Raw genomic sequence first — 16,019 nt, forward strand, 5'->3', positions numbered from 1 at the left:
TGAGCATTTTATGGCGACATTAGTAAATATTCCAGTGGCACACATGCCCCTCTTGCTCAACGTTTCCTTTTTAGCCACCTTGTCAGCTTTTCTCAGGCTTTGTGCAGCTGTGTGAATCCATGCTGCTTTATGAGATCTTATTTACTGGGAGGTTTGTGCCAAGGCATTTTGATGCCTACTTGATGTGGACATCACCATCTGTATGATTATCACCAGCCTGGGTTCGGGTGCAGTCAATGCTGTTTTTGAGTGAGGTGTGGGGACATTTCTAAAATGTGACACAGTTGTCAACCTAATTATTTTGATTGGATTAAAATCGTGGAGACAGGGAGGTAACACAAACACATCAACCAGTGTGCTCAAAATAGCACTGGGGAATTTACCCCCTCATAGTCTTTTTTTGAAATATAAAGTCATTTTTCCACTGTTTTCTGTACCCCATGAGGGACAGACATTAGTTATTGAGGCTTTTAATGCATTTTCATCAGTAACAAAGCAAATATCAGAAGGATCATTTTGCACAGCCCCGATTTTAATCGCTCCACCATTGGCGGCCGTGCCTTCAGCTGCCTAGGCCCTAAGCTCTGGAATTCCCTCCCTAAACCTCTCCGCCTCTCTACCTCTCTCCTCCTTTAAGACGTTCTTTAAAACCTACCTCTTTGACCAAGCTTTTGGTCACCTGTCCTAATATCTCCTTATGTGGCTCGGTGTCTAATTTTGTTTGATAATCGCTCCTGTGAAGAGCCTTGGGACGTTTTACTACATTAAAGGTACTGTATAAATGCAAGTTGTTGTTGTAGACAGGAGCACAGTGATAGAGTCGACTCTCTCGTGTTAAAACCCTACCACTGTCCCACACACAGCAAGAAAACAATATGAAAGCTGCTTTAGCTCATCCATCTAGAACAAACCTACACGGTGCCCCATCACAACATCCGATTGTTTCTTAAATGATTCCATTTTTTTGGCTCTAACCAGCTGCACCAGAGTAGCACGGATAGAGGTGATGGGAGTATGTAAATACAGTTTCATCTGTGGCTCAAAACCAGGATAGGCTGGGGTGATGGGTGAACGGGACTTGGTGCGAGTTAGGATATGGGCAGCAGAGTTTTGGATGAGCTCAAGTTTATGGAGGGTGGAAGATGGGAGACCGGCCAGGAGAGTATTGGAATAGTCCAGTCTGGAGATAACAAAGGCATGGATGAGGGTTTCAGCAAAAGATGGGCTGAGGCAGGGGCGGAGACGGGCGATGTTATGGAGGTGGAAGTAGGTAGTCTTGGTGATGGAGTGGACATGTGGTCAGAAGCTCATCTCAGGGTCAAGTAGGAAGCGGTCTGGTTCAGCCTCAGACAGTGACCAGGGAGAGGGATGGAGTCGATGGCTAGGGAACGGAGTTTGTGGTGGGGACCGAAGATAATAGCTTCGGTCTTCTCAATATTTAGTTGGAGGAAATTCTTGCTTATCCACTCAGACAGTGTGACAAATGAGACACAGTGGAGGGGTCGAGAGAGGTGGTGGTGAGGTAGAGTTGGGTGTCGTCAGTGTACATGTGGAACCTGACGTTGTGTTTCAGGATGATGTCGTCGAGGGGCAGCTTGTAGATGAGAAATAGGAGGTGGCCAAGGATAGATCCTTGGGGAACTCCAGAGCAGGGGAGTTCTCCCTGGAGTCCTGGCCAACACTTATCCCTCAACTAACATCACTAAAAACAGATGATCTGTCATTTATCTCTTGGTATTTGTGGGATCTTACTGTGCGCAAATTGGCTGCATTGTTTCCTATATTGCAACAGTGACTACACTTCAAAAGTATTTAATTTTTTTTTATTCGTTCATGGGATGTGGGCGTCGCTGGCGAGGCCGGCATTTATTGCCCATCCCTAATTGCCCTTGAGAAGGTGGTGGTGAGCCGTCTTCTTGAACCGCTGCAGTCTGTGTGGTGAAGGTTCTCCCACAGTGCTGTTAGGAAGGGAGTTCCAGGATTTTGACCCAGGGACGATGAAGGAACGGCGATATATTTCCAAGTTGGGATGGTGTGTGATTTGGAGGGGAACGTGCAGCTGGTGTTGTTCCCATGTACCTGCTGCTCTTGTCCTTCTAGGTGGTAGAGGTCGCGGGTTTGGGAGGTGCTGTCGAAGAAGCCTTGGCGAGTTGCTGCAGTGCATCCTGTGGATGGTGCACACTGCAGCCACGGTGCGCCGGTGGTGAAGGGAGTGAATGTTTAGGGTGGTGGATGGGGTGCCAATCAAGCGGGCTGCTTTGTCCTGGATGGTGTCGAGCTTCTTGAGTGTTGTTGGAGCTGCACTCATCCAGGCAAGTGGAGAGTATTCCATCACACTCCTGACTTGTGCCTTGTAGATGGTGGAAAGGCTTTGGGGAGTCAGGAGGTGAGTCACTCGCCACAGAATACCCAGCCTCTGACCTGTTCTTGTAGCCACAGTATTTATGCGGCTGGTCCAGTTCAGTTTCTGGTCAACGTAACTGTAAAGCGCTTTGGGATGTCCTGAGGGCGTGAAAGGCGCTATATAAATGCAAGTTCTTTTTTTCTTTATTACACTGTGTAACACTGCCATTTCAAACTGCTGATCGTGGTGCCCATTAAATGTAGCAAGTAACAAGCACCAAGTGCAATATTAGCACTAGGTTCCTTAACCCTGTGTGTTCTTACACTCGGACAAGGTGGCTGGTATCCTGGATAATTGGGCGGCAGGCATTTTCTCTCATATTCCAACATGCGTTTGTTTTCTGTCTACTTGCAGGAGAGGCTGCACATAACAGGATGCGCATGCAGACCGAAGGGGTTCACCAAAGCTGACTCTTTATGAGGTGAGAGCTGTGGAGATGATAGGCATTAGAGGAAGTGGAAGAGGGCGAGATTGAAAGCTTCCCCCAACTTCATGGCTAGTATCGTTCTTCGCATTTCATCTCCTTACTCAAACATTCACTCACTCACTCAAACACAGATAGATATTACAGCACCCAGCCTAATGCACTGCAATGTCTTGCAATGTTAAAACTTTCTTTCTCCTCCAGCCCTACAACCCTCCGAGATCTCTGCACTCTTCCAGTTCTGGCCTCTTGCACAGTCCTTAAAACCTACCTCTTTGACCAAGCTTTTGGTCACCTGTTCTAATATCTCTTTATGTGGCTCAGTCAAATTTTATTTTAGTCCAGAGGTTCCAGGTGCATTATAGGGCTAGGCCCTAATCTAAATAAAATCGGAGGCCTTAATGAGTCTCGTGTCCAGTTAGTGAACAAACTCCACATGCTTAAAGTGCTCCTAGCCGCAGTGGCATGAGCAGTGTCAGCCGTGGCTCAGTGAGTAGCACTCTCTCCTCTGAGTCAGATAGGTGGGTACAAGTTCCATTCGAGAGACTAGAGCATAAAATCCAGGCTGACACTCCAGTGTAGTACTGAGGGAGTGCTGCACTGTTGGAGAGGTGCCATCTTTCGGATGAGACGTTAAACCGAGGCCCCGTCTGCCCTCTCAGGTGGGTGTAAAAGACCCTATGGTACAATATTGAAAAAGAGCAGGGGAGTTCTCCCTGGTGTTCTGGCCAATATTTATCCCTCAACCAACATCACTGAAAACAGATTATCTGCTCATTATCACATTACTGTCTGTGGGATCTTGCTGTGCGCAAATTAGCTGCTGCATTTCCTACATTACAACAGTGACTACACTTCAAAAAAGTACTTCATTGGCTGTGAAGTGCTTTGGGACGTCCTGAGGTCGTGAAAGGGGCTATAGAAATGCAAGTTCTTTCTTTCGGTGCACATTGGCTGAGTAGGTTCCTGTCCTCAGCGTCCAATAATAGATTGTATTATTGGCTGTGACATATTCTTTATATTGAGAAACCTATGTGAAGAAGCTGAGGTCCATGAGCGGAGCACGGAGACTGGAGATAGTCGGAGGAAAATCAGGAAGTAGTGATATGGTGACCTGAAGCTTGGATTTAAAAGCTTGAAGAGTGTGGGAGTGAGGAAAGCTGAGGGGCGTGAGGCCCTTCACACCTTGAGTTAGAGTAGGAGATGGTGCGATGAGACTTCATAGTATCATAGTAGGTACAGCATAGGAAGAGGAGGCCTTTCGGCCCATCGTGCCTGTGCCAGCTCTTTGAAAGAGCTATCCGATTAGTCCCACTCCCCTGCTGTTTCCCCATAGCCCATAGCAGGTACTTGATTTCAACGCAGTGAGGATACAGGGAGGATGAAGTGTGTGTTGGATGGCGAGTTTCAAAATGAACAGAGAATGAGCTGTTTGTTCCAATAATTTTAACAGTTTACACAGTATCATTGTGTGAAGATTTACAGTAATATTTCTGCAATGTTAATTTAAATAAATCATTGGTTATTTAGCAGCCATACAATGCCTTGAGTGCTGCCTGACAGCCATTTGGAACAAGTTCCCAAATGAAAACAAACCTTGGCACCATTTTGATCACCTCTAGCACCATGTAAGGCTTGTCTGTAAGTACTTTTCTGATGTAGGACAAGTAATAAATGTTAGTTCAAATCAGCCTTAACTATTTGACTATTACAGGCCAAAGGAAACCTCAGTCTCCCTGGGACAGCCATTTTGTTCTTAAACTTTCAGTTCACAAAACAGTGGAATTAAATGGCGCTGTGTGATGTTAGTATCAAACCTGTTTATGTAAGGTCATTTTTAACTTGTATTTCCCTGATATTTGAACCTTTCACCGCAATGAACAATTTATCTGGATCAACTTTGTCAATTCCCTTCATAATCTCAAAAACTCTAATTCGGTTACCTCAAAGCAGTAGAGTTTCTGAGTTCTCACTGTGTGCAAGGACGCACATGATGTACCTTTCGTTTCATCTCCAGGCACTTATCTTCCTGTGGGATAGCAATATAAGCAGGTGTTAAACCCAATTAAACCCCTCCGGTTGGAAATTCTCCCCCCCTCCCTGCACCCCCGTCCCTCGTTCCCCACATCCGTCCCCGGTTCCCCCCCCACCCCCCCCGGTGAGTGCTAGCAAACTATTTGACCATGGGGGGCATTACAGATGAACCCCATCTAATGTCTACACCATGCACTTTCCATCAGGATTTCCCACCCGGCTAGTGCCCAGTTCAGGTGGTAGCAGGGCAGTTGCGAGCAGGAAAATGTGATGGGCACTTCCAAGATTTTCCACTGGAAGTGGCATCGGACGTCCAATATACTGGCCATATGTAGGCGGGAGTATTCATATGACAGGAATATGTGGGCGTCGGGAGCGCTGTTATGTTCATGGTGATCAGGCAGCGGAGAGGAGGGGGGCCTTTAAAAATTAAAGGGACACTTGCCTAGTTAAGCAAGGTGTGAAATTTTAAAAAAACATTTTTTTTTCCTCAACCCTAATTGGCCAGGCTACACTGTGACAAGTGCCACAGCCACTTCCCTCTCCCCCTCCGCCCACCTACCTGAGGTAGATGACCCGGCGGCAGTGGAAATACCCCCTGGGACCCTGCCAAAAAATATTAATAAGCCTGAGCCTAGAAGATGTGGTAGGGCCAGCACTTAAGAGAGACCAGCGGTCAGCACGCCCGCCTCGAACCGATCCAGGCCTATAGAGAGATCGGGAATAGGAACCCTGGCTGATTTCCCCTCCCCACCCCCTCCTTAGCCCAGAAATATTGGGGGTGAAATTTGAACTAGGCCGGCAGCGCGAAATGGGCAGTAGCCAATCGGCCGCTCGTTTTTACACTCCACCTGATTCTCTTTGCCACTGTAGTCCGTCGCCGAGTGTAAAAATGATTGGCTGTCGCCCGTTTTGCGCTGCCGGCCCAGGTCGAATTTCACCCCCCCCCGCCATTGAATGCAATTGCAGCATCTCTACTGCTACCTGGGGGGGTGACTGAGCTAAGACAGCTTTGAGTGGCTCAGTACCACGCTGGGAGGCGCCATTACCCTCAAGCTTGGGCGGTGCATTTCTGAAACATCATGAAATAATCAAGTGAGATGCAAGCTGCAGGACTGCGTAATAGTCCCTTGTAATAATCTGGACAGTACCAAAAGCACAACATACTCGCATGTTTTATGTTCGAGCAAAAACGCTTCTGTTACTTTCATTTAGCTACCGCAGGGTGACTTGTGGTTTTATGACAGATAATCTCAGTTGAAAGTTCAGCCCGGCTTTATCAGTTATTTACACAAAAAACCAGCGATATACGAGAGTCGTAAAGTAAATATGCAGGGTTGCTGCTAAATGATTTGAGTCTGGCAGGAACGATAACACTTCCAATTTTTTTTTTAAAACACAAATTCCTCAATTCCAATTTTTTTTTATTTGGATGTGGAAAATTTCCAGTCAGGGAAGAGGGTGGAGTGATGGGGTTTGTGAGGAAGGGGAATGTTTGTGGTTTTGACTGTTACTCAGAGATTTTACAGTAATGTTCTGTCTACAAGCAGCGTGTGCTTCTTTTAAAAAAACGATACTTTCTGAAAGAAAGAACCTGTCGTCGTTTCCCCCTGTCTGATTCCCTAACCTTGTGTCGGCTGTAGCTCAGTGGTAGCACTTTCGCCTCTGAGTCAGAAGTTTGCGGGTTCATAGAGACTCTGTTTAAGCCCCACTCCAGAGAGTGCCGTCTTTCGGATGAGACATTAAACCGAGGCCCTGTCTGCCCTCTCAGGTAGATATAAAAGATCCCACGGCATTATTTGAAGAAGAGCAGGGGAGTTCTCCCTGGTGTCCTGGGCCAATATTCATCCCTCAACCAACATCAAGTTTTCTTGTCCCCCAGTAACTGACAAGAAAATTTATGAGCAACCAAGTCATGGATCAGTTATGTTTAGCACCACAGGTAGCATTCTCCTCATTCTGTTTCTCATGGGCTGGGTAAATAATTAAAATTAAAATGATAAATTAGATGTAAATTTTAATTTTAAGTGAGAGCTAAATTGTGGGGCAGTTCTGGTGACGCCACTGAGATTTCTTCCCCCCACAGTGCTGTTTGCTCTCAATTGTGATGTCACCTGCTTTGTGTCATCATTGTGTGGTGCCCTCTTAGGGAACATTTCAGGTCAAAGGACAACTTGAAAAATACAGTAAAACAACAGAGTGTCTATTGATACCACTGTGTCAGCCAGTGAGTTGGATGCGGGACAGGATTTAGAGCAGGACTTACAGCAAACAGTATTTTACAGCAAACAAAGTCTATTTACTCAGCAAACAGCACACTACAGCAAACAGTTTACAGAGTCTGTTTAAAAAAAAAGTCTCTATGAACTACAGCAAACAGAACTCATGACCAAAACTGCAGTAACGTCTCCCGATAAAAACGTGATTTCTCCAGCAAAATGCAGTGAGTGGAGGAGTTACATAATCTAAACTATGTGTGTAAAATCAATCCTAGTCACTCCAGGTGTGATTGACAGGGGAATTACCCAATCATCTCCATTCAGGCTGGGACTTGTGATATCACTGTATGCAGCCATAAAACAGCCCCAAAATTAACAGCAGGCAGGAGCCATCTTCATTGTAACAGAATATTGAATTTTGTGTCCTGAGTTTTTAAATTGGGAGACGCTCTAATGTTAAAATGGGTCCCATCATGCTCTGCCCCACATCAATAATCTGGTCCACTCACATAACATGGCCTACAGAGTGAACTTTCCCCTAACCAATCAGTGTCAGGCCTATCAAGACTGGACAAATCCCAGGTATGAAATTTAATCGTGTACCATATACCTGAGGCATTGTCACGCAGTGAAAGTAAAACATTTAAAAGTAGTAAATTGCAGCAGGCAGCCAGGGAACATTTGTGTTTTCTTCAGCTCTCCTCTTGACAGAAAGCCAAAGATAGCAATGGAGGCCATGCTATCCCAGCATTCATTGGGATAGCAAAAGCCTTCTATTAAAACTATACAGTTTTCTGTCTCCATAGTGATCTCTTGCTTTAGGAACATAGGAACAGGAGTAGGCCATTCAGCCTCTCGGGCCTGCTCCGCCATTCAATTAGATCATGGCTGATCTTCTCAACTCCATTTTCTTGCCTTTGCTCCATATCCTTTGATACCCTTGCCTAACAAAAATCTATTGATCTCAGTCTTGAAAGCTCCAATTGACCCAGAATCCACTGCCTTTTGGGGAAGAGAATTCCAGATTTCCACTGCCCTTTATGTAAAAAAGTGCTTCTTGATTTTCCTCCTAAATGGTCTGGCTCTAATTTTAAGATTATGTCCCCTTGTTCTTGATTCCCCCACCAGAGGAAATAGTTTCTCCGTATTTACCCTATTGAATCCCTTTATCATTTTAAACACCTCGATCAGATCACCCCTCAATATCCTATACTTAAGGGAATACAAGCCAAGTTTATGCAACCTTCTGTCGCTGGAGAGCAAGAGAAATACTGGGAATTACAGACACATTTCTTACACAGGTGAGATAACGATCCTGAGGCAGAACACAGGGAGATCACAATCTCATGTGGGGCACATGTTCGAAGTACACAAGCAGCCTGGAGCGAGCAGGTCAGCAGAAGAGAGGAGGCCATTTCGACCTACTCAATGACTGGTCCTTGGTCTATGCCCACAGCAAGTGTCCTCTTGTAAAAGTAAGCCAAGAAAGAAGGCAACTTCTGATCAAAGCAGAGGGCTTCTTTCAAAAAGGGTAATCGCTCCTATGAAGCACCTTAGGACCTTTTACTACATTAAAGGCACTATATAAATGCAAGTTGTTGTTGAAAGAAAGACTTGCTTTTATATAGTGCCTTTCACAACCTCCCAAAGTGCTTTACAGCCAACAAAGTACTCTTGAAGTGTAGTCACTGTTGTAATGTAGGAAACACCGTAGTCAATTTGCGCACAGCAAGGTCCCACAAACAGCAATGTGATAATGACCAGATGATCTGTTTTTAGTGCTGTTGGTTGAGGGATAAATATTGGCCAGGCACCAAGGAGAACTCCTCTACTCTTCTTTGAAACAGTGCTGTGGGATCTTTTATGTCCATCCACCTAAGAAGTTGGATGGGGGCCTCAATTTAACATCTCATCCGAAAGGCAGCACCTCCAACAATGCAGCACTCCCTCAGTACCGCACTGCGTGTGTTAGCCTAGATTATGTGCTCACGTCTCTGGAGTAGGAATTGAACCCATGACCTACTGATTCAGAGGTGAAAGTGTGACCAACTGAGCCATGGCTGACATTTCCAAGCAAAGCAAAAATAGGAGGGAGGCTGTCTGTGTTCATTTTTTCTGCATGCAACACAGAAAATGGTTCCCAAAAGTAGTCAGCAGCACACACTGGGGCCTATTGTGGTTGTTTACTTTGTGCTATTTCTGCCCTCCCATCTAGTATGGGATACAATACAAGGGTCTTCAAACGCACAAATTATCAGATCGAAAGCAGATCAAACCTTAACATGAACTTTTCTTGCACAAAGTGCTCTTTTTCCAGTTAAAAGAACCATTTGCAGAAACAGTGGAGAATAATTGCAGCAATGCACCTTTTATCAGGTCAGCAGATCTCTGTGATGATAAAGAGAATGATTTGGAGAAAGAGAAAGCGTTGTATTTATATAGCACTTTATCACCTCTCAGAAACATCTCAAACAGTTCATACATAAGGAACGATTCTGAGGTGCAGTAACTGTCATGTCGGCAAACACAGCAGCCATATTGTGCAGAGCAAGACCTCGCAAGCCGAATTTTTTTGAAAATTTGCATTTATTTAGAGCTTTTCACATCTCAGGATGTCTTGAAGCACGTTTTATAGACAAGCCTGGCAACCACTTTGTGTAAAGCAAGGTTCCAAAAGCAGCAATTAAGATGAAACGCCAGTTGATCGGGTTTCATCGAGACAGGAATATTGGCCAGCACATCAGGAGACTCTGCTCTGTTCTTTGAATAGTGCCATGGGAGCTTTAGCAGCTAACTGGGCAGGCAAAGCCTTGGTCTGCAATCCCACACTTGAGCATCAGCCTAGATTACGTGGTCAAACCCTGGAGTGGGACTGGCACCAACTACGTATCTCCTGACTGAAAGGCAAGAGTACGACCAACTAGAGCCAAGCTGGCACAAAGATGGGTAAAAGAAAGACAGACTTGCATTTCTATAGCACCTTTCACGACCTCAGGACATCCCAAAGCACTTTACAACCAATGAAGTACTTTTGAAGAGTAGTCACTGTTGTAATGTAGGAAATGTGCGCACAGCAAGATCCCACCAGCAGCACTATGATAATGACCAGATAATCTGTTTTTAATGATGTTAGTTGAGGGATAAATATTGACCCAGGACACCGGGGAGAACTCCCCTACTCTTCTTCGAAATAGCGCCGTGATCTTTTACGTCTACCTGAGAGGACAGACCGGGCTTCAGTTTAACGTCTCATCCGAAAGACGGCACCTCCGACAGTGCAACGCTCCCTCAATCCACAAAGACAGAGAATCTCACCAGCCTGCAATGCCAATTGGAAATTAAGGCATGCCAATGAACAAAGCTACCCACTGGGACTCTGCCATACTGCCGTAAAGCCAGCTTGTATATATAACCATTTTATTTAATAGGGGAGACTGAAATTCACGGTTAAATGAACCCTTCTTTATGCAAGCTGGAGGTTTTACTTGGTTAAGGAAAGAAGGCTGGTCAGCACATATCCTCTTCATTAAATGTAAGGAATCTTACAACACCAGGTTATAGTCCAACTGTTTTATTTGAAAATCACAAGCTTTCGGAGGCTTTCTCCTTCGTCAAGTGAGCAAGTGTGGGATTCCATGGAAGGTTACCGCATTTATAATCAGAGAACAATGCCTGGTGATTACAAGGAGAAGGAGAAAGCCTCCGAAAGCTTGTGATTTTCAAATAAAACAGTTGGACTATAACCTGGTGTTGTAAGATTCCTTACATTTGTCAACCCCAGTCCATCACCGCGGTGCATCTCCACATCAGGTCTTCATTAAATTGTGCCATGACATCTTTAATGCCCATCTGAACAAGCAGACAAGGCCTCAGTTGGCATTCCCGCACCAAAGTAGCAGCGTAGATTATGTGCTCAAATCCTGAAGTGGGGAAGGACTCACAACCTTCTGACTTATATTTATCCCTCAACCAGCATCATTAAAACAGATGATCTGGTTATTATCACACTGCTGTCTGTGGGACCTTGCTGTGCGCAAATTAGCTGCCACATTTCCTACATTACCACAGTGACTACACTGCAAACAAAGTACTTAATTGGCTGTAAAGCGCTTTGGGATATCCTGAGGTCGTGAGAGGCGCAGTATAAATGCAAGTTTCCTTTCTTTAAATAATTATCAGCTAAACTTGCAATGTCAAATGTATAGGACTGTTGACTTGTCTGATCACTCAAGTGGGAATTAGCTGCATAAGCCTTACTTTCTGATCGGATATATATAATTCGCGGTTTGTAGACAAAAATTTACGGTAGGCTACTCAAAACATATGGCCCTTCTCAAAGCCTAGCACACACATGGAAGGAGACTGCAAGTAGGAGTTGGGATTCCTGCATGATGCTGACTGCTTTGAGTCCATGACTCGTTCTGCTTGGGCCTCTTATCTGCTTGCAAGACAAAAAATAAAATGCCTTTTTTTTAAAAAAGAGTTCTTTTGTTGGAGAATCAAATCGTGATCAAACTCACCCACTGAACAAGTTAAAATCCCCTCATCATACCCCGCCCCCTCCCTCTCGACCAACCCAACCACTATTTTAGAAACCAGAAAGAAGAACTTTTCAGGAATAAAAGGGATCTTACCTCGAATGTGGTTTTGACGAGAATATTCTGCCTGTGTGTCATTTTGTTGGATTTCTGGACTATTCGATGATTGGTGGTATGTGGCAGTTAAGTGGACTCCGGGACCGAGGAGAGATTTAAAGGGATCTGTTTAAATTATTTTTTTTTTTGGTCGACTGAAAGACTCAAACCGGCCGCGCGAGGAGATACACCTGGAGGTCCATGAGAGAAGGGATTCCCCGGGCGGACAACACGCTACACCATTGCCAATGAAAGCCCCTCAGCGGACCCCTGGCAGGGCAGAGCAGATGCTCGGAGCCATGGCAGATATCTTGAGCTCTTTTGCTCTGCCCAGCCAGCAGTGGGTAGGTGCACGACATGATTTGAAGTCTCGTCCGACTTGACCACTTTTTGCAACCGAATCTCCCCGTTGACTTTTTTTTGTGTGGGAGTGGGGGATGGGAATTTCGAAGTTCCCGGTCATTTCTGAGCAGAAAAGAGGGGCTGAACGGGTTTTTTTTTAAATCGGTGAATGCGCTTCTGAGCCGCGCGGGTCCCAAGTCCCGTCACCACCGATCTGTTGATCTTAGCCTGGGTGGCAAACAAGGAATGGTCCAATTGGCCTCAGTACCCCCTGGGGATGGGGTGGGATGGGATGGAGGATATATTAGCCAGACTTCTTGCTCCTGATCGCTAGCCAGTGACTCTTCCTGCGTGTGTGGACTTGAAGGTGAGGACAAGCATCAGGCTGGGCTGTGGTGCCCTCCTACACAGTCGAATAGCCCGCCTACACAGTCGAATAGCCCGCCCATGCCCACTACCTCTGCTCACTCGTGGTCAGTGGCTGCTCAGGTGAGGTACCAGAGGGTGCCTGTGGAACCACATCCCCGGCAAGAGATAGCGCCTTCAGGAGAGGAGCGAGGAAAATTGAGGGTACAAAGGCTGGTGTATCTTACTGAAGTGTACACTAATGTAAAACTGTACAGCCCTGTAAAATCTACTGTTGATGGGTTTAATGCCGGTAGAGATAGCACTTGGTTGAATGGGAATCGTGTCTGCATTTGGGAGTTTTCAGGCAGGCTAAGCTCCTGGAACATTGCGGAATAATGAAAACCGAAAACTCAGCTCCATTGCACTACGGTCATATGAAGCTGTTGCTCGGTCGGAGATTTGCTGTCACTTTATCAAATAGTTTTCTTGTTTTTAGCGACAAATTCACTGGACGATGTAAATGGGACAGCAGGGTTGTTTGATTTGTCACTTAAGATTAGAATCCATAGGTTCGTCATTCAGACTAGCTAAAGGCGAGAGATACCAGCTCCTGTTCACACGGTCTTGACAAGTCATAGAGACCATTCACCAAATTGATTGTCGAACTTTGTGGCAAAACTGCAGTAGTGGTGATTATTTTGCAAATTTGTCGACGGAACCCATTATTGACTCAAAACTGGCCGACAAAGCATCAGTTACAAGTAAATGGCACGAACTGCGATGTCCCCGATTTTGGGAGGGGGTGACTGGATTCAAATGGGTTAACAAAGAGACTGGCGGTATTGATGCGTAGATATGAGCAGTGTTTGCCATGTTGGCACTGTGGCACACTGAACCTGCTCAAGTGCCAATTGTTGCCATGCATTTTTTTCTGTAAATTCTTGGTCAAAAATTAATGATTAGCTGGGGCAGGTGTGATCAGAACTGTAATTCCAATTCAACTCTGGCCTCTTGCGCATCCCGATTTTAATCGCTCCACTATTGGCGGCCGTGCCTTCAGCTGCCTAGGCCCGAAGCTCTGAAATTCCCTCCCTAAACCTCTCCGTCTCTCTCCTCCATTAAGATGCTCCTTAAAACCTACCTCTTTGGTCACCTGTCCTAATATCTCCTTATGGGGCTTGGTGTCAAATTTTGTTTGATAATCACTCCTGTGGGGTACCTTGTGATGTTTTACTACATTAAAGACATGATATAAATGCAAGTTGTTGTTGTAATGGTGCTGACTGCACCTTTTTACAAAATCCCAGTAAAAAATCCCTGAGGAGTGTGACCGGGTGGTATTATTGCCCTTGCACCTCTGGGCCCTGGGTTTCAATCCAGTCCAGACTATTGGGATGAAAGTTTTCCCTCTCCGATGGATGTAAGGGTGTTGTGCTAATCCAGTTCCCAGAGGAGGTGGACGCAAAGTGCCAAAATGCTCCCAGTGTGGCATTAATTGACACTCAGCTGTAGATTTCCCGGCTGTGATTTTTCCGTCATTTTGATTCAGTTGCCGAAAAATTGTGAGCAACATACTTGGATTTTTTTCTCTAGGCTCTGGCAGCAGGTGAGGTTGTAAAGCGCTTTGGGATGTCCTGAGGTCGTGAAAGGCGCTATATAAATGCAAGTCTTTCTTTTTCACCTGGACTCAAAATCTACCCTTGAAGTCACAGTTTCCCCCCAGGGATGCCACAAGATTGGCTTGTGTGGGAAACCTCACACTGCTGCTGTGGGGTGAGGGGGCACGCTGCTAAGGCTGGGGGCTAAGGTACATTATTGGGGCAGAGTAAAGAGACCATCTGACTGGGGAGGCTTAAGGCCTGGTTGCCTGAAATTAGGAAGTGCTCCATTCCCTAGCTCTAAACAAAAGATCAGCAAATCAGCAAAAAGATCAGAAAAATATAAGATTGTGAAGGGGCTTGATCGGGTGGATGCGGTAAGGATGTTCCCAAGGATGGGTGAAACTAGAACTAGGGGGCATAATCTTAGAATAAGGGGCTGCTCTTTCAAAACTGAGATGAGGAGAAAATTCTTCACCCAGAGGGTAGTAGGTCTGTGGAATTTGCTGCCCCAGGAAGCTGTGGAAGCTACATCATTGAATAAATTTAAAACAGAAATAGACAGTTTCCTAGAAGTAAAGGGAATTAGGGGTTACGGGGAGCGGGCAGGAAATTGGACTTGAATTTGGATTTGAGATTGGGATCAGATCGGCCATGATCTTATTGAATGGCGGAGCAGGCTCGAGGGGCCGATTGGCCTACTCCTGCTCCTATTTCTTATGTGCTTATGTAAATGGATTTGACCCAGCCCAACTCAACTGAGAAACGCACCTTCAACCACACATTAATCTGGTTCAGACATTGGAGTCTAGATTTTCAACCTTAACGCCAGTATTAACCAGTTTAAGTGGAGGAAATTTTGGCTCACCCAGGACTGGATGTCGGACAAGCAGTCTGGCAACACCGAGGCAATGGAGGCGTTGAGAGAGGTGGTGGTGAGGTAGAGCTGGGTGACGTCAGTGTACATGTGGAACTTTTGAAAAGTACTTTTGAAGTGTAGTCACTGTTAGAATGTAGGAAACGTGGCAGCCAATTTGCACACAGCAAGGTCCAACAAACAGCAATGAGATAATGACCAGATTATCTGTTTTAATGATGTTGATGGAGGGATAAATATTGGTCAGGACACTGGGGAAAACTCCCCTGCTCTTCTTCGAAATAGTGCCATGGGATCTTTTATGTTCTCCTGAGAGGGCAGTTGGTTTAACGGCTCATCTGAAAGAAGGCACCTCCGACAGTGCAGCACTCCCTCAGTACTGCAGTGGGAGTGTCGGCCTGGATTATGTGCTCAAGTCTCAGGAGTGGGGCTCGAACCCATGACCTCTTGACACAGAGGTGAGAGTAAATCACTGAGACAAGGCTGACACCAATTCTAGGATATTGACCCAGCGACGATGAAGGATCGGCAGAATATGTCCGAGTCAGGATGGTGTGTGGCTTGGAGAGGAACTTGCAGATGATGGTGTTCCCTTGATCTTGCTGTTCCAGTCTTAGGGCTGACTCCCTGACCTGTGCCTCCAGTAGGGGGTTGCACTCACAGGGAGTACGCTGCAAGAAATCATGGGCAAACGGCCCGTGACTTTCCAGCCATTTCAATTAAATTTTATTTTCCACAACACATTCCCTGAGAATGCAGCTCCCTTCAGGCAGTGCGGGATAGCAGAAACGGCTCTCGTGTACAATCATTGCATTGTTTATTCAGAAAGCTTCCAAACAGAGCTACAAGGGATTGGATGGTGCAATAGTTTAGCAATCTGTGCTTTCACCTCTGGTTGGGTAGTGCTAGATTTAAGGGAAGAAGAAAAATAATAGTAAAAAGAAAACAACAGCAACTTGCATTTATATAATGCCTTTATGCAGAAAAACATCCCAAGGTGCTTCACAGAAGTGTAATGAAAAATGGACACTGAGCTAAAGAAGGAAATATTAAGAGGGTTAACCAAAAGCTTGGCCAAAGAGGTGGGTTTTAAGAAGAATCTTAAAGGAGGAGAGGAAAGTGAAGGGATTTATGAAGAG

At 45.5% G+C, this 16,019-nt stretch overlaps 1 protein-coding gene across 3 annotated transcripts in view; it reads left to right on the plus strand.

Annotated features, from left to right (window-relative positions):
• The first annotated feature begins 11,444 nt into the window (after positions 1-11,444).
• The window catches only part of LOC137307273 (rho guanine nucleotide exchange factor 25-like), a 279,817-nt gene continuing 275,242 nt past the window's right edge, over positions 11,445-16,019 (plus strand). For all 3 annotated transcript variants that reach the window (XM_067976714.1, XM_067976716.1, XM_067976715.1), the window contains exon 1: positions 11,445-12,059. In XM_067976714.1, coding sequence (XP_067832815.1) covers positions 11,964-12,059 — 96 coding nt within the window. In that variant the 5' untranslated portion in view covers positions 11,445-11,963. The remainder of the gene's footprint in view (positions 12,060-16,019) is intronic.

This window comes from Heptranchias perlo, chromosome X (genome assembly GCF_035084215.1).
Source record: "Heptranchias perlo isolate sHepPer1 chromosome X, sHepPer1.hap1, whole genome shotgun sequence".
In the NCBI taxonomy this organism is placed as follows: Eukaryota; Metazoa; Chordata; class Chondrichthyes; order Hexanchiformes; family Hexanchidae; genus Heptranchias; species Heptranchias perlo.